Source organism: Opisthocomus hoazin, chromosome 8 (genome assembly GCF_030867145.1).
Source record: "Opisthocomus hoazin isolate bOpiHoa1 chromosome 8, bOpiHoa1.hap1, whole genome shotgun sequence".
Classification (NCBI taxonomy): Eukaryota; Metazoa; Chordata; class Aves; order Opisthocomiformes; family Opisthocomidae; genus Opisthocomus; species Opisthocomus hoazin.
This window is the reverse complement of record NC_134421.1, coordinates 28376157-28394400: the sequence shown is the minus strand read 5'-3', so window position 1 is coordinate 28394400 and position 18244 is coordinate 28376157. Positions and strand designations below refer to the sequence as shown.

At 38.6% G+C, this 18244-nt stretch overlaps 1 protein-coding gene across 6 annotated transcripts in view; it reads right to left on the bottom strand.

The window, feature by feature from the left end:
• PPFIA2 (PPFI scaffold protein A2) overlaps window positions 1-18244 on the bottom strand; it is a 357310-nt gene that overhangs the window by 126409 nt on the left and 212657 nt on the right. For all 6 annotated transcript variants that reach the window (XM_075429542.1, XM_075429536.1, XM_075429538.1 and 3 more), the window contains one exon: window positions 7548-7649. In XM_075429542.1, the coding sequence (XP_075285657.1) occupies window positions 7548-7649 (102 nt within the window). The remainder of the gene's footprint in view (window positions 1-7547; window positions 7650-18244) is intronic.

The window sequence follows — 18244 nt, the reverse complement described above, 5'->3', positions numbered from 1 at the left end:
CTGCCTTTCTGTACATCCAAAACAGAAAAGAAAATACTGGCAACCTAAAAACTTAATGGAAACACACATATGTGAAGCAAAAGTACGAAAGAAAATGTAATAATCAGGGTAATGATACAAAGTAATAGAAATACAGAAAAATGTTTTTATGAGAATAATGAATACAAATGTAATATCTATTTGATTATACACTGTTTGAAAATGCAGGTACTAAATTACTATATATTACATTTACTACATATTGGCACCCTGTTTTCTGTGACAGAAATTCATATTTTGAAAGAAGAAGCATGAGTCTATAAGATAGGTCACAATATGGAGGCAAAAATAATGAAAATTACTATCATTTACACTTGTGAAACAATGCCTTTACCTTTACAGAACTTTAGGAAACAGTAATGCTTATTTTCATGTGTACAGTGCTTTCAGACTGTAAGAACTCATGTTATTATGTTTAAAAAAGAAAACAGAGTGGCCAATTTAGTTTCAGCACCTATCAAACTGGTGTAAGTAAAAGGACCTCTAAGAAAATGAGCTAAATAAAGGAGTTAAAGCTGTGATTTCAAAGATTTTCTTAGAGTTTTGAAACACAATAAAATGGAAATTTAATCATAAAATGTAGGGTTAAGTTCTGATCTATGGGTATTATGAGACTGCAGTGCCAAATTGAAGATGCCTAATTCACTAAGGGACTGAGACGATAAAATATGAATAAAATAAAATCTAAGTCAGCCTTGTTCACTTTAATAAATGCTTCAGCTCCTGAGGTATTAAGAAAGACGATGACACTGTCTTTGTTGCTACTGATTCATTCACGAACAGATTGAAATATTTCAGACCAATATAAGTAACATTTTATGCTATATACAAAAAAAATATATATGTCTTATTTAGTGTTGCAGTGAAAAAAAACCAATCAGATTAATCCATATCAGTATTTTAATAGATTTTTTGTTTAAGCTGCCAAACCAACCCCCAAATTTCCTCACAATCATATTCTGACTTAACAATTCTACAAAATTTTTCTACTTTTAAAGAATAGAGTTTGAAGCAAAAATAACTGTCAGTTTGGGCACAGCCAAATTAGTGTTATTTTACAGTTTCCATTCAATAATATGCTAGCTCACATTGACCTGTTTTCCAGCCTCAGAAAAGATGGTGTCATTCCACATGCTATAGGTGATCATTCTAGCTAGAGAATATCCAGCACAATAACTGTAACAGTTTCTATTAATCACAGAATCACAGAATCACAGAATGGTAGGGGTTGGAAGGGACCTCTGTGGGTCATCTAGTCCAATCCCCCTGCCGAAGCAGGGTCACCTACAGCAGGCTGCACAGGACCTTGTCCAGGCAGGTCTTTAATATCTGCAGAGGAGACTCCACCACCTCCCTGGGCAGCCTGTTCCAGGGCTCCGTCACCCTCAGAGGGAAGAAGTTCTTCCTCATGTTCAGACAGAACTTCCTATGCTTCAGTTTGTGCCCGTTGCCCCTTGTCCTGTTGCTGGGCACCACTGAAAAGAGCTTGGCCCCATCCTCCTGACACCCACCCTTGAGATATTTCTAAGCATTTATTAGGTCCCCTCTCAGCCTTCTCTTCTTCAGGCTGAATAAGCCCAACTCCCTCAGCCTTTCCTCGTAGGAGAGATGCTCCAGTCCCCTCACCGTCCTCGTAGCCCTCCACTGGACTCTCTCCAGTAGCTCCTCATCTTTCTTGAACTGGGGAGACCAGAAATGGACACAGTATTCCAGATGAGGCCTCACCAGGGCAGTGTAGAGGGGAAGGAGAACCTCCCTTGACCTACTGGCCACACTCTTCCCAATGCACCCCAGGATCCCATTGGCCTTCTTGGCAGCCAGGGCACACTGCTGGCTCATGGTTAACCTGTTGTCCACCAGGACACCCAGGTCCCTCTCCACAGAGCAGCTCTCCAGCAGGTCCACCCCAAGCCTGTACTGATGCATGGGGTTGTTCCTCCCCAGGTGCAGGACCCTGCATTTGCCTTTGCTGAACCTCATCAGGTTCCTCTCTGCCCAAGTCTCCAGCCTGTCCAGGTCACGCTGAACGGCAGCACAGCCCTCCGGTGTATCCACCACTCCTAGCTCTGTGTCATCAGCAAACTTGCTGAGGGTACATTCTAACTCTTCATCCAGGTCGTTGATGAAGAATTTAAACAAGACTGGGCCCAGTACTGACCCCTGGGGGACACCACTAGTTACGAGCCTCCAACTAGACTCAGCGCCACTGATGACGACCCTCTGAGTTCTGCCATTCAGCCAGTTCTCAATCCACCTCACTGACCACTCATCCAGCCCACACTTCCTGAGCTTCCCTAGGAGGATGTTGTGAGAGACATTGTCGAAGGCCTTGCTGAAGTCGAGGTAGACAACATCCACTGCTCTCCCCTCATCTACCCAGCCAGTCATGCCATCGTAGAAAGCTATCAGATTGGTCAGGCATGATTTCCCCTTGATGAATCCATGCTGACTACTTCTGATAACCTTCTTTTCCTACATTTGTTTGTTCACAGAATCACAGAATCACAGAATAGTAGGGGTTGGAAGGGACCTCCATGGGTCATCTAGTCGAACCCCCCTGCTGAAGCAGGGTCACCTACAGCAGGCTGCACAGGACCTTGTCCAGGCGGGTCTTGAATATCTCCAGAGAAGGAGACTCCACAACCTCCCTGGGCAGCCTGTTCCAGTGCTCCGTCACCCTCAGAGGGAAGAAGTTCTTCCTCATGTTCAGACGGAACTTCCTGTGCCTCAGTTTGTGCCCATTGTCCCTTGTCCTGTCCCTGGGCACCACTGAAAAGAGCTTGGCCCCATCCTCCTGACACCCACCCTTCAGATATTTGTAGGCATTTATAAGGTCCCCTCGCAGCCTTCTCTTCTTCAGGCTGAACAAGCCCAGTTCCCTCAACCTCTCCTCGTAGGGGAGATGTTCCAGTCCCCTCACCGTCCTCGTAGCCCTCCGCTGGACTCTCTCCAGTAGCTCTTCATCTTTCTTGAACTGGGGAGACCAGAACTGGACACAGTACTCCAGATGAGGCCTCACCAGGGCAGTGTAGAGGGGAAGGAGAACCTCCCTCGACCTACTGGCCACACTCTTCCTGATGCACCCCAGGATCCCATTGGCTTTCTTGGCAGCCAGGGCACACTGCTGGCTCATGGTCAACCTGTCGTCCACCAGGACACCCAGGTCCCTCTCCGCAGAGCTGCTCTCCAGCAGGTCCACCCCAAGCCTGTACTGGTGCATGAGGTTGTTCCTCCCCAGGTGCAGGACCCTGCACTTGCCCTTGTTGAACTTCATCAGGTTCCTCTCTGCCCAGCTTTCCAGCCTATCCAGGTCACGCTGAATGGCAGCACAGCCTTCTGGTGTATCTACCACACCTCCCAGTTTGGTGTCATCAGCAAACTTGCTGAGGGTACATTCTAACTCTTCATCCAGGTCGTTGATGAAGAAGTTAAACAAGACTGGGCCCAGTACTGACCCCTGAGGGACACCACTTGTCACCAGCCTCCAACTAGACTCAGCGCCGCTGATGACAACCCTCTGAGTTCTGCCATTCAGCCAGTTCTCTATCCACTTCACCGACCACTCATCCAGCCCACACTTCCTCAGCTTCCCTAGGAGGACATCATGGGAGACTGTGTCGAAAGCCTTGCTGAAGTCAAGGTAGACAACATCCACGGCTCTCCCTTCGTCTACCCAGCCAGTCATGTCATCGTAGAAAGCTATCAGATTGGTCAGGCATGATTTCCCCTTGGTGAATCCATGCTGACTACTCCTGATAACCTTCTTTTCTTCCACTTGCTTCATGATGACCTCCAGGATAAGCTGCTCCATCACCTTTCCCGGGATGGAGGTAGGCTGACCGGCCTGTATATTAAGATATTTTTGTATATGTTTTCAAAGTCCCATCAATGATTTAGCAGGGAGAACTGTTGGCAATGCCACACTAATCAATACATATACATATGCTCCTGCATTTTCTATTTTGCCTTGTGCACTGACAGATTAAGTTGCCAGCTAAATTCTGGACATGAAAATATTTCTACTGTGATACATCAGAAAAAAGCTAATTATTGTAGGCAGTAGAAATACATATTCAACAGCAGAAGGTCAGTAGGAAGCTTTACTTAAGACTGCTGCTAGGATTGAGTAGGAACTTGACTAAATATTGCTGAAACGTTTTAACCCTGGTATTTTGACTGAGACCTGGAGTGTATGGGTACTGAAGAATGTAATTCCATCATGATCTGTCCCTAATACATGTTACTGTCAGGGACTGCCAATGCAGTTTGGCACAGAGTGGCAAGCCAGGACGTGTGCTGCGGTTTTGGGGGAGGGTGGATTTTGTGGAGATTGGCAAAAAATGTATGAGGCTGTTGCCAAGAAATACAGAAACGCATAAGTGTGGGTCTAGAATAAAGGAAAAAACTGTCAATGGGGCATAACTGAAAATGTAGAAGGAAGCTAGAAAGCTGAGTGTATACTCCGAACCTGACAGAGCTGCCAATTTTATTTCTTCTTGCTGATCTTCAGTTTGAAGCAGTAGGTACTTCAAACAGCATCTTTATGCTATTATGCCAGGGAGATAAAAGGTTGGATTAAAAAATTCAGAAACAGCAATCTGAGAATTTGGAACTGAGCCTCCTTATTTAGAAGTGCTACTTGGGACAAAAGTGGTTGTAGAGAGTAGTTCCACTACGTGTTTTTATGCAGGAGCATCTCCTCGGAGGGCAGGTTAGACTTGCTAGCATAGCCAAGCTAGAGCTGGGTTAAGTGTGAACACTAGTGGTACGGAAGAAAGAAGCATTAGTTGGACTAACTTTATATGATAGAAAAGACATTTAATTTCCTCACAGCGAAAGTGTATCAGTGGTCCTCCAAACATTATTACTTTATTAGAATCTGTCCTTTATTAACAGAAAAATTTTGGAACAACATTTTCACAAAATGTTAACGCTCTTTTGCATTAATAACAGCATAAATCTTGCAAAGGTGCCTCTTTACAGCCAATGCCTTCTTTAGAAATCTCACCACTAGCATGTTACCACGACTACTCTGAAGACAACAGCTTCATATCTAAAATGCTGATCTTTCCCTATGAAAGGAGTGTACAGGAGCATACAGAAGACAGCATGACTGTTACAGAAAACTGGCAACTAATGTAGTATATGGCAGCTTAGAGCCTGGCAAGAACATATATATGACACGATGGGGTGATAAGTTCTTAATGAAAATGCTAGAGGTCAGGTTATGACTTTTTTCTCTCTCCTTCCCCATTAATACTTGGACTATATCTTCCCCTCTTGTTTACTGTAACATCTCATGCATTTCCTATATTTTTTCAAAGTCAAAATCTTTTCATCTACAATAACTAGCTTCATCCCCATTCTGAAAATACACTGGTAGAGTTTACTAATTTTGACTGCAAGGACTTCTCACAAGCATTATCGCACTCTGTAACTCCCATTCCTTGGTATTAGTTCTCCTGGAAAATTACTGAGTTCTCTTTCACATAACACAAGAAACATAAGAATGGACGATCTTTAAGTTTCTTGGTTTGCAAAGAAAGTGCCTATGACAGACTCAGTCTGACTTAGGTGATGACTTGCAGTTGACTCATCTTCCTTTCGTCTCACAGTCGTTTGGCAGCTGACTATCTTTGGCTACAAGGCTCTCCGGGGATTTTTGCTAGTCTGCACTGCTTATATCAGACCCACAATAAGTATTGATACACTGCAGTTTCAATATACCAAAGTTAGTGTTCAGTGGGCTTTGTAGCGAAATGGATAAGCATTGTGCTAGGCAGTTTTGTGCACATACTTACAAAGAACTTAGGGCAATTGAGAAGATGACATTGCAAACTGTTTATATGGTATTTTTTCAGTAAAGAAAGGCAAACCGATGTGTGTTTTGTGCAGGAATGGGTATATGTAGATCACTGAATAGGTACAACAGAGTGTATCTCTTAACTACATCTCTGTATTCAAAAGTTTGTGCTGGAAATTAACACAAAGTATTCTTTATCGCACATAACTTTTTTTCTTAAATGTCTTTCCTAGTTTTTCCTTAAACATTAAAATATCAGATACATGTAGCAGTTACTGACAATCTAAGCAGCTTTAAAAAGTCTTCAGATTTGTAGTTGAGATGGCTTGCTAAACCTCCAGAATATAGTGCAATTTCTACGTGTTTCACCATTGATCAATTCTATTTTTGTGGGAGTTATTTTGGACCATTTAGAATGTATGAGAGTCATGGGAGAAAAAGAATGTCTCACCTGTGTTTCCCATCACGTTTCCCAAACTCATCACCTCTAACACTTTTATGCTAAATGCTATCATCTCTTGCACCTCCAAGCTTAGCATGGAAGTAGCTGGGGTAGTTTTGTCTCTTTGTAGGCATCTGTATCATCTGGCCTTCCTTGGATTTCTGAAGTCTATGGCACCCTGGTGCTACAGCTGGACAGAAGAAACGAGGGAGAAAGACCCTCTCTCAGTTCTTTTGTCATGTACATTGTTGGATTTCCTTCAGAATGCAAATTAACTGACCAAGGAAATGTTATCTGAGCAGCCAAAGTGCTATTAATTTAGTGAGAGGAAGGAAACAGGAAGATACCCACGTCACAAAAGAATGAAATATGAATATGAGAAAACATTCTTGGTGTTCAGCCTCTCTGAGATCTAACCCATATGTTCATTACCAGCTTGAGTCCTGTCTGACCTGGGACCACTCCACCTGTTTCTCACACCTTTTGACACCCCATAAAGCCTCCTCTACTCCCCTCTTCCCTTTCTTGATGAATTCTCCTTTTGTCCAAACACTTACATGTACAAATTATTTTATTCTGAAAACCATCCCGTACACCATTTGACAATTTTCAGAAGATGCTATCACATATTCTTGTTCTCAGACAGAATAACATCTTCTGATTGAAACAGAACTTCGTAAAAATCTTAGTAAAAATCTTAGTGATATAAGTAGTAAAAAACTTAGGGTGAAATCTTGTCTTCACTCAGCTGTATGGCAAATGACATTTACTTCAAGGACACATGGCTGCACCTAGACTAAATAGCAGACCAGCAGACTCATCGTGGTATGTGTAGCAGCATTCATCTCATGCTTATTCAGATCAAATCCAAGGCACAAGGGAAAGCTGGGTTTGTTGTAACCTTGCCTTTTGCCTTGATAAGAGATGAGGATATGTGCAGGCTGCTTCTGCAGGCCCTGGGGCGTGGAAGGCTGTGTGAGTCCCTTGCTTTAGAAAACATTTAAACTGAGTGTACTTACCATGTCATATATAAAATCTGTAATTTTTGTAATTCCTCTTGCTAACCCGTGCAGTCATTTCCTCCAGGGCTATAGCATGGCAGATACTTCCTGTTATTTAGAAATTTACTAGTCTCATGTACTTATTAAAAGGCAGATATTTTGTCTTCTTATTTATACAAATGAAGATCTAAAATTACATATAAGTATACTCCTCCTGCTTTACACACCCATCATATCCAGAGGAGATCTGCTGTATACTTACTCTTGTGTTGTTTCTTTCAGCTTTCAATTCTGAAATCTCCTCCTCTTTTTCAAGCAGCTGTTCCCTGCATGCATTTAATTCTTTTGTCAGTGCAGCAAACTCCTGCGGAAAAAAATTATGTAAGAAGTTACTCAAGCACTAGAATAACCAAATCCTTATGCATTCTTGAGTTTGAGGATTTAAATAATATTTAGAAATCATCAACACAAGCTAAAATAGCATATGTAAGCAACAGCATCTACCAAAATGATTTAAAGTCTGGGTATATCTAATAAAAAGCACCTATGGAAAACACTGATTTAAATTTAGAAACAGAAGAAGGTTCAAGATGATGGCAACCTCCCCCACACATAAACTGTCAGAGTCACACCTGAAAAAGAACAGAATTGGCCTATTTAATAGCATTAGAGACACCACATTTCACACATAATGAGGTTCAACTCAACAGATCTACTTAGTGAGTGTTCTTGCCTCTCCGTAAGGCAGCTGTTGCAATATGGCATGGGAGAAAAAAGTTAAGGTATCCACTGATCAAAATCTATCTAATATCAGATTAACATCAATAATATGTGTGCTCTGAAAAAAATACTCTCATTATTTTTACTTGATATTTAAATTTAACTATTAAAATGTATTTAGGCATTATAGTGAAAGGCTGTGAAGAGTCAGAGCAATATTCACGTTAGTTTGGAATGAGTTTCCTATGAAATAGCAACACAAAATGAAACTGGATTTTAAGTTGCTCTGGATGTTAAGTTTTATACATGCAACTAAGAGGTTTTCTGAAAAACACATTTTTCTGTTGTCAAAATTCCTGTTAAAATGTCTTGATTTTACCATTGCTGTTACTCTTCAACAATATACATAAATTTTTGTCTATACAAAGGGCAGTCACAGATTTCTCATTCACTTCAATAATGAAAAGGTTTCAGTCCATATGTGTTTATTTTTGACAGGCACAACATATACTAACCTGTAGTGGTTAATTTTATCCTTTACAGCAAATAGATTCTACGTGTCTCACAAAAACTGTGAGGCAAAGGATGAAAAGCTTTTAAAATTTACAGTCATGTGTCAGAAAAAAATGATGTCTTGATGGACAGCATCGCAGCTTAACAAAGATATCTACATATTTTGAAATATTGAGTTAATTTTTGTTTGACCAAAATAGCCAGTGTTTAAGAGCACCCACAAACAGCCAGAGGTAAACTGAGGTAATTCCTAATTCCTCCCCTCCCCCAAGAAAGAAAGCAGTTTAAGAAAAAAACATGTCCAGGTGGTGTATCTTATCAGCCAGTAGGATGAAGCTGAGACTAAATCTGCTTATTTAAGAGAAAAGCTAGCAATAGTCTGAAAAGGGCTTGGTTTGCTGCTTCCCCTCCAGTTGCTGCGAGCAGCTTTCTTCTGAACTAAAGTGATGTTCAACAGAAGTTTGGTAGGTATTCCCAGGCTCATTCTGTTTTAATCAAGTTTCTAAATATTTAATCGTATATGGCATTATTAATAATATATTAAAAAGTATTCATATAGACTTCAAGTGATATTCTAACGTTGTGTAACTAAGGTGGTTTTCTTCACTTTTCAGCAGCTGGAACTGGATTCACAGTAAACCTCCATGCAAATTGCATGGTAGTAAGGAAAGTGTTCTGATATCCACAGTGGATTTTGTTTTAGAGATCAGCTGTTGATCACATGAACCATGTAGTGATGTTTTGTGTCATACCTCCTAATCCATATTTTCATTGTACACCCTAGTGGTCAAGATCTTGTAAGGCTATGCAACATACTTTGGTGTTAAAGCCCTTAACTTAGCTTTGAAAATGAGATTTAAATTTTAAAACTCCTCTCTCCCTTTTCAAAAGTATCATTAAAACTTCTGCCTCTAGATTTTACTCTAGGATTCAGAAACAGCCAGCCCAGCAGTGTTGTTCTGTCCAGAATTTTCTTTAAAAAACTCCTGTTCTTAATGTTATAATTTATATTACATATCAAATGAAAATATCATATATAATAGAAAGCAAACAATCTCAAGTCAGATTGAACCAGAATTCTGAAGCACAAAACCACACATAAACACATATTTTTTTTCTTCATATTGATCTAAGAGAAATTTTATGGCACTACAGGTTGGAACTCTTGTTACTAATTTGCATACAGTTTACACACATAGACAAGTGTCTATAACACTTTCAGAATCTCCTAGCACAATCTTTCTGTGTAACCTATGTAGTATGACGTCACTATTCACATTTTCTCATTTCTTTGTGTTGTTTCAGTTGGAATTAAAATAGACATTTTGGCATATGCTTGGGCATCCGGATGGGTGACAGGTGGTGAGAAGGATAACAAGTATCATCTGGTGACTTAGAGTTCCGGTTCCTAACTACAGTAAGGCAAAGCAGTCTAATAACATGGTCTTGTTGCTTTCCCTGGAAACAGAAATAGATACGAATTTATCAAATTGTTCATGCTCTGCTGTGCCAAGGCAAGCCTGCTACAAGCAGTATAGTCCCTACTGCTTTGGTCAATATAAGCTCAAATAATTAAGGAATGGAGTTCCTACTATTTTGGTGAGCAGCATGGAGTTTATTCTTAGGGAAATTTTGTTGTTCATCAGCTTGAGTTTTCCTTTGTCTAAAAACAAATCATTACTCAAAATTCTGTTCCCAGAGAGTCCCATACCTAATACAGTGTCCTCTCATCCTCGAAATACCTTCAGCTTATATTCATAATAACTGTTAGCATCCACTTTAGCTGGGCTACCTGTGTCCAGTGTTTTAGACCTTTGTACTTGAGTCACTGACACAGCCCCTTCAAGCTTTTTAATTATTCAGTTGCTGCTGCTCTCTGAAATTCCTCTGTGCTCTTGAGATATCTGCAGTACTACCACTTACAACAAGCAGTACCTCTGGAGCTGAAGTGGCCACATTTCTCTCTTCATCTGAAGTACTAGAGACTGCTCAGTCATCAAGAGCTTTGACTTCTCTGAATCAAATGATGACAGAAAGACTTTTTTTTTTCTTGGTGTTTGTATCACAAGCCTTTTACAAGGGAAGTCTCAAAGTAAAATCGAGTTTGCCCTAGAGCTTTACAAATGATTATTTCTGTCACATGTGCTTTGATGAATCAATAACTAGGATAAAACCTCACAGTATCTTGCTTTTCAATTCATGCATCCAGAACTACAAGTAAAACTCATTTTAAATATACCCTTTTCGTCCAAGCTATCCTTGAGATATGGCAACAGAATGCTCCAGGGATCACATTCCTCCCACAGGTTAGAAGCAAAGCAAAGCATATTTCTGTTTTAGCCAGTTATGTAATAAATAACATGTGATGATAATGACCTCTGCTCTTGCAATTCCCTCCTATATACACAGGGATCAAGGGAATACTGTCATCTGGAATTACTGTTTGCAGAAGAAATCTTGCATGGTCAGTCATACTCTGGGAGCCCTGAAGGTAGTATCTCTTGCATAACTAATATGATTTGACAAGCACAACTGCACTCTTCAAGCTTATGTAGAAGTTGTGTGGCCATACAGCTCATTAAAAACTGAATTACAACTGTATGAAAATTATTCAGTTGATTGCACTGTTTTTATACTCTACTGTGACATCAGGACACTAAGAAAATTATTTCACGATAAACAACCCAAGAAAGAGCATTGTTTTTGCCATCTGAATAAACATAATCTCAGACCCTATCTTATCTGCTGTTTCTCTTTTTGTCTTAATACTTGGGCTATAACACTCAGTCTGACTGAAAAACAGTTGACTCAAAATGACAGCTCTTCATTTATCCCATGTTTATCTCTGAAGAGAGGGCAGAAGCCTTGAAAACAAATTCAACAGAAATTTGTAGCCACTGAAAGGGCTGCTAGGCATTACAAATAAGAAAGTGAAGGACTTCCCCTGGTGAAGCAGCTGAGATATAGTCAGAGCAGAGGCTGGAGGGTGCCCAGGAGAGTGGGAGGCCATTGGGACAGGCAAGCTGACAGCGCTGCCAGATGTGTTGGCAGCAGGACTGCGCAGGGGAGGCATGCCACAGCTCTGTTACCATTAAATCTCTGCCTCTAGGGGCTGGCTTAACAAATGCTCCTTTCTTTGCTTATTGTTCCCAGGAAAGGCCGGCGAGGTTTATTTTTTATGACCTAAAATGCAGAAAACCTATATAACTGGTCTCCAAGCTGAGGGTATGCACAGAAATTGTGAGATCTCATAGCTGCAATGCTCAACTGTTCAGCTTGTGTATACAGTCCAGTACAGCGAAAGCTGAAACTAAAATACAAATTGCCTCTCATCATCCCCACCAAAAAAAAAAAAAAAAAAAAAAAAAAAAAAAAAAAAATTGAAAGAAATGAGACATTTTCTAAGGAAAAAAAAAAAAATGGTTTCAGAGACGCTGGGGAGATTCGGCTTAATATCTCCTCCTCTGGATTTTCCATCCTTGATCCACAGTTCATTTCAGGAATGAACGAGTGAACTAATCTCTGCATGGAGAAAGAATGGTAAGGCTTTATCATTGTTATTTTACATTCAACACAACCTATGTTAAACGATTTGTGTTCCTACAAATTTAGATGTTACTTGTTTAACATAGGAAGTTACTGTCTACTACAATTCCCTCAGAGTTTTAACTTTTCATTTATTCTGTTTCCACCCAATTCAATTTTGTAAAAAAAAAAAGGTACTTTCTTTCTTTTCTTAGTATTTCTTCATTGGAAATATTGTTTGAAATTCTCTGTGCTTTGTAAATGACCAAGGATTTATTTTAGCAATTTTGCCATTACCAGCACACAAATTTCAACCTTACTGACCCGTATTAACAAGACAAAACACTACAAAATTCTGCATGTAATTCACTGTTTATCTTCTTACTACAGAAGAGGCTTAATAATAGTCCTTGATTCTAGATTAGGTTGAATGCAAGATTTAAATATGTGGGTTTGGTGTCAGTCTTCTGAAATGTTTATTGTTACATTTTGGCTCAAAATGAGTGCTCATTTGCACACAATTTTAGGTTGGGAAACAGGTACCCTGAAATATTGTATTGTAAAAGGATCCATGTAAGAACAGGAAATCTGTTTGGATCTCAGGACTAATATTTTGGTCTCTTCACACATAAAAAAGTCATATTCAAAATTCTAGAGTAGTCTTTGAATTAATCTCCTAAAAATATTCTCAGATCAGTTTGCACTATGATGCTGTTTACACAGAGTTTTCTGAACTTCGCCGCAATTAAATGGAAGCAAAATTGATTTAGTCTCCCTTTTCTCCATTTTTATGCAGTGGGTTTCTTTTTATTTTAACCCTTCAAGAGAATTGGACAGTAGTAGTAAATTATATAATAAACATTATGATGTTGTGGGCCACATCACATTGACCTACTGAATCTCTAATGTGAACCAAGTGTTACTTTGTTTGACTCACACCATGCTTTCAGACAGGGAATAAGGTGCTTTTCTTCAGGTACGATCTTAGTGGCTCTTACGTAGCCACTAAACACACTTCAAACTATCAAGGATTTACCAACGCTGGTTTGGACTATTTATTGGTCTGTAAGACATCGAACATGTGGAAAATGTGATTAAATGTGACAATGTGAATTCATTAATTCATAGAGAAAAATGAAGAGGATGAGATTTCTGTTACGTAAGAGAGAGAAATAACTCAGTAACACAGTGGACTTGTGACCCCACACCCTATATTTTTTTTTTCTTTTTCAGAAATGTGGGCACTGACTGAAGTTCTGAAATATGCAGACACTTACCCACGCATAAGCAGACAGTCAATGCTCTTTGGAAGAAAGAAAAAAACTTCTCAGAGGCTCAGAGCCCATGATAACATCTACCAGAGTTAGTAACCCCATTACACTTACTGAACAGAAAGTTGAAGTAATGGAGAACTGCTATAGAACTTTCCATCAAGAAAGAATCCCTTCTTTAAATATTCAGTTGAATCTACATCAGATTTTGAACTAAGTCTTGCAAATATTTACTTATTCAGCCAGCTCTTTCTGGATAGGAAAAACAGTCTCAAACTAGTGTACCCTCTGTGCAGATAGCCTACTATTGTGAATGAATTATTTACCATTATGACCAAGGTCCCAAATTAAAAGAGGTGCAATTGCTTTTTTTGAACAAAAAGAAAATCCCTCACATTTTCTTTCAGTAACCTTAAAAACACCCAGAAAACCTTGCTTCTAGAAAAGCCCTGAAAAAATAATAGAGAAATAAGGATTATACTAGATAAAATTCACATATCTGATTAATGCCATAGAACATATTGAATGAATGTGGTTATATGTATTTTGGTTTAGCTTTGCAGCATATGTAACCTGACTTTTATATAAATGTCATTTAAATTCAACAGCTGTATCATGTTACTTTCATGATTTTTAGAAGAACAAGTGTACCAAAAGTATTCAAAATAAAATTTCAAAAGTCAACCAAAAAGAAACTTAAAATGTTATCTGCTTAAATGTTAGTCCACGTGGAAGTACTTCTAGATAAACTTAAAGATAATGTGAAAAACACCACTGTCAGGACTTGTGATGTATTCTGCCTAATTTTCCTGCTATAGTACACACTTACCTTATAAAGATTAATTCCCACAGATCTTTGAAGCCAAAGCGAACCTCCCCAGCAATATGAATCTTCTGACAATGGCTCAATTTTTGGCAATGATTTTCTCACACAGGATTACTTCAGGAAGAAATCTGACACTATACACGGAAGACATTGGCACAAATCTGCCATGATAGTTTTCACTTGAAAAGTTGACAATAATAATAGGAATGTAGTTCACATGGTGTTGGGGTCGATGTAGCTTGAGAGTTAGCATGACTAGGCCGCTTAAGCAAAACAGTTAGCATAACTGAACAGGCTGCTGGAAAGGACAGCTAAGAATAGCAATTGAGAAAGTTCTGATAGTGCACATGATGTGGGTTAGCAAAAACAAGATGTGTTCGAGGACGTGGAGGTGGCCTGTTGCTATTGGCGTTAGTGCATAGTTACCAATCATAAGGGAATATGGGGTGCGTGTACAGTGCGTGATTTATGTCTGTAGCCTATCCGAATAAGCATGATCGTGTGTGCAGATATGAAAAATGTATATAACCACGCAAGCAGTCCAATAAATCGGATCGACTGTGCATTGTATCAATGTGTGAGAGTCATTGCTGTCCCTGCATGGATGCTGAAACTTGGCAACATGGTTTTAGAATCATTGTTAAACAGTAGTACAACTACAAGCAATGACCCAAGTATAGCTCTCTACTCAGTACCAAACAGCCAAACACAACTCTCTGTTCCATTATTTCCCAAATTAGCCTGCAAAATTGTCGTGTAAAAATGTAAATTTTAAACAACACCAGCTAAAAAGTGCCCAGTTGACATTCCTGTTTTTTTTCACAGTCATCTTCTCTTTAATGGAAAAGTGCTGAAAAAAGTATGCAATCTGTTGTTTTAATGATGCTTTCCCACTCTCTCTATTTAAATAACTTAGATTTGGTGCTCTGTATTATCTGTCGTATATTGATTGCTAAAATTTATGCTTTCTGAAGATTAATGTCCACCCAGTGGGTACTGGTCTGTTAAAAGAAAGTAATCACTTACAGTAATAACAAACCAGAAGGACAAGACAAAAAGGGCATGAAAAAATTGACAACAGCTTTTTACTTTTTTACCTAAAATTTCCTGAGTTCTGTGAGACTTCAGATTATGATAACACGTGTGAGTTCACAAAAGCTTAAAAAAACCTCTTTCTCAAATGCAAGCCAGTAGATGCTAAAAATTCAACGTTCCTTGTTTGTCATCCTTAGCATCAAGCTATAAAGCTTGAGGCTTCATAGCACTTGACAGCCTCCATCCATAAAAAACTAAATGTTAAAGACTATAAAAATATAGCATAGTTCTAATATTTATTATTATAACGTAGCAAAACCAATTATACTAAACTAGAGTCATTCTCCCATATTAATGAACAAGAATGACATCACCGTCTTTTTCTTCCCCCTAACAAAAAGGAAATGCAAAATTTTAAGGTCTCTTGTTTTGCAGTTTATGTCAACTAGATGGGTTCTGTTTGGAACAGATATTACAGTGAAGGACAGCATACTCTGTTACTTTGAAAATAACAACAACTGTGTCTTCAGTGCTCTTCTGACTGATGGGAAGACTGAGGCACAGAGGGTCTATAACCTAATTAAACGGCTGTGGGAGTATCACTGAAATGGGATGGGATAACACATCACTCATAGAAACATCTGTAAATATAATAAAGCTGAATTTTTAATTCAGGCGGGTGACTTTTAAACAGCTCATAATATTATAGGTATTGTAGGATGAAACCACAGACTGCCTTACAATGTGTTTTAATTAGTCATATTTCAGAATATTCTACTATACATACTGTACTGTGTTTTGTAGAAGTATTACTCATGTAAGACATTATGGCAGCACACTTTTCAGAAGTGGGACGAACGTGTTAGTTGGGGCTGTAGTGTTTTTTTCTTCAAATCATACTACAGAAGTATGGAAATGAATCAGCCTTATAACAAGGGAAATTGCACCATCAACTTCTTTTCCATTGTTTTTTTCCATTTCCTTTGTTTTAAAGATATTAATATTCACTTCTTCTAAAAGTACATCAATAATTTGTAGATATAGTTATGTTGCAGACTATATTATTACTTTCAAGTTACATTGTTTAACATAAAAGATATTTGTATCAGTATGTCTTCATTGATTAAATATTGTACTGCATCAAAACTGATGAGAACTTACTACTCCACAGTTAGAAATTTATCATCTATCAATAAAGAGAAACAGTAAAATATGGTGTAAAATGGCAGAGTATGACTAATTTATAAAATAATTTTATGGAAAACAGTATTGATTTTATTCCAATTTATCAGAAGTCTATTTTTCCAGATATTTGAATATTAAATATGTGAAAAGGTCACAGAGCAGTAACCTCCCATTACCAGTACAAAGTTTTATTTTATGCTTATCATCCTACATCTTTATTGCAAAATGAAAATAAACACAAAGTTATAAAGGGAATCACCCTGGATAATATGCAAACTGTTGATGTGCTTTAGAGACTGTACAATGGCTTCAGGCCATACGCGCATAGAGACAACTCCCATTACAAGGCAGATTGAGGTCACTACATGGCTCTGAGAAATAACCTAAAATAAACCCTGACAGAGAGGATATATGAAGGGTGACTGTAAGAAGCAACACATACCTACCAGTAAACAGAATAGGCCTTGTCTTACAATGTTGGTAAGGAATGTGCAGCTTATTTTGGTGCTTCTTCCAGCTTACAAGTCTGGTTGATTTTCAGCCTGCCTGACTCACTTTTCAAACTCTTTACTTCTCTAGCTTTGACTTCTTTCTCTGCACAGCATCTTGTTTTCTTCCAGGCAAACTTGACAAAATACAGTGTGACCTCTCTTCTTCCCTTCTTTTGGGGAATACATACTGTTCTGACACTTGTCTCCTTCCCTTCTTCCTCAGCATTGTTGCTGGGTAAATTTTATCCGTGATCACTCATTCAGCTATTAATAATAGGCCAATAAGTATGTTGTTCTGATTTAGAACACATCCTTCCTGACCCAGTAAAATCATATTTTGTCCCTTTTTAGAATTTGAAATAGCACACTAAATAGCTGACATTAAATAATTTAATATTTCAAATATACATTAAAATAAATTTAAAAAATTAACACTTTCTAAAATCAAGTGAAAAGTATCTGATATTTTGGCTGTTTTCTACTGTTCCCCATTCTTTCATGAATTTGTTCAGTGTGTAAAAAATTATAAAAAGGGGAAGGATGGAGAAAATGTAAACGTGCTTAATTTTATTATTTCGAATAACAATGCCCAAACAGCAAAAAATTACACATAGTTGACCTTAACAAAAAAATAATGAAGTTAAAATTTTGGGAGTTTTCTTCTTTTTATCAGAATAAGAATTATCAAGGGAAAAAAATGAATTAAGTTTATTAACTGACCTCATGCATCAACTGACCTCTTCACATAAACTGTATTTGACCTTTTTCCTGGCAAGAACAGGTGCTGACTGATGTTTGAGTGTGCAAATATTAGATTTTCTGGGTTTGATTTATCTCACCTAACTTGAAAGGTACATTGTATTAAAATCTATATGCAAGCAGGTCACCCAATAGCAGCAAAGCGGAATAAAGGTACTTTTAGGATGTGACTAATCTAACATGCTACAGATACCTCTTTTGGGTTGAAAAGAACTGCACCTTTGAATTCCTTATTTTTCTATATAGGGCTTCTATAAAGGCAATGGGCAAAACTACCTCTTCTACACTATAGATGTCTGCTTTTGGTCTGACTGGTCCCAGACTAACTAAAGCTTGTTTGAGAGACGTAAATAAAGTTCCCAACTTTAGCTATCTTGGATCACTTTATGGTTGGTATCACAGGTGGCAATCACCTCCCTCACCCCATCCCCAAAAATAAAATTGTGGAAATACCAAATATAAATTGGCAGTAACTATCCCACTCCTCTAGGTGTTAGTATTCAACTAGAGCAGTATGGGATGGTTTGGTTCTTGAGGAAGATACCAAGTCAAGTGACCAGGGTCAGGATGAACACCAGGAAGTCCAAATGAGAATATAATGAAATACAGGGGAGAGGGCATCTGTAAGATGGTT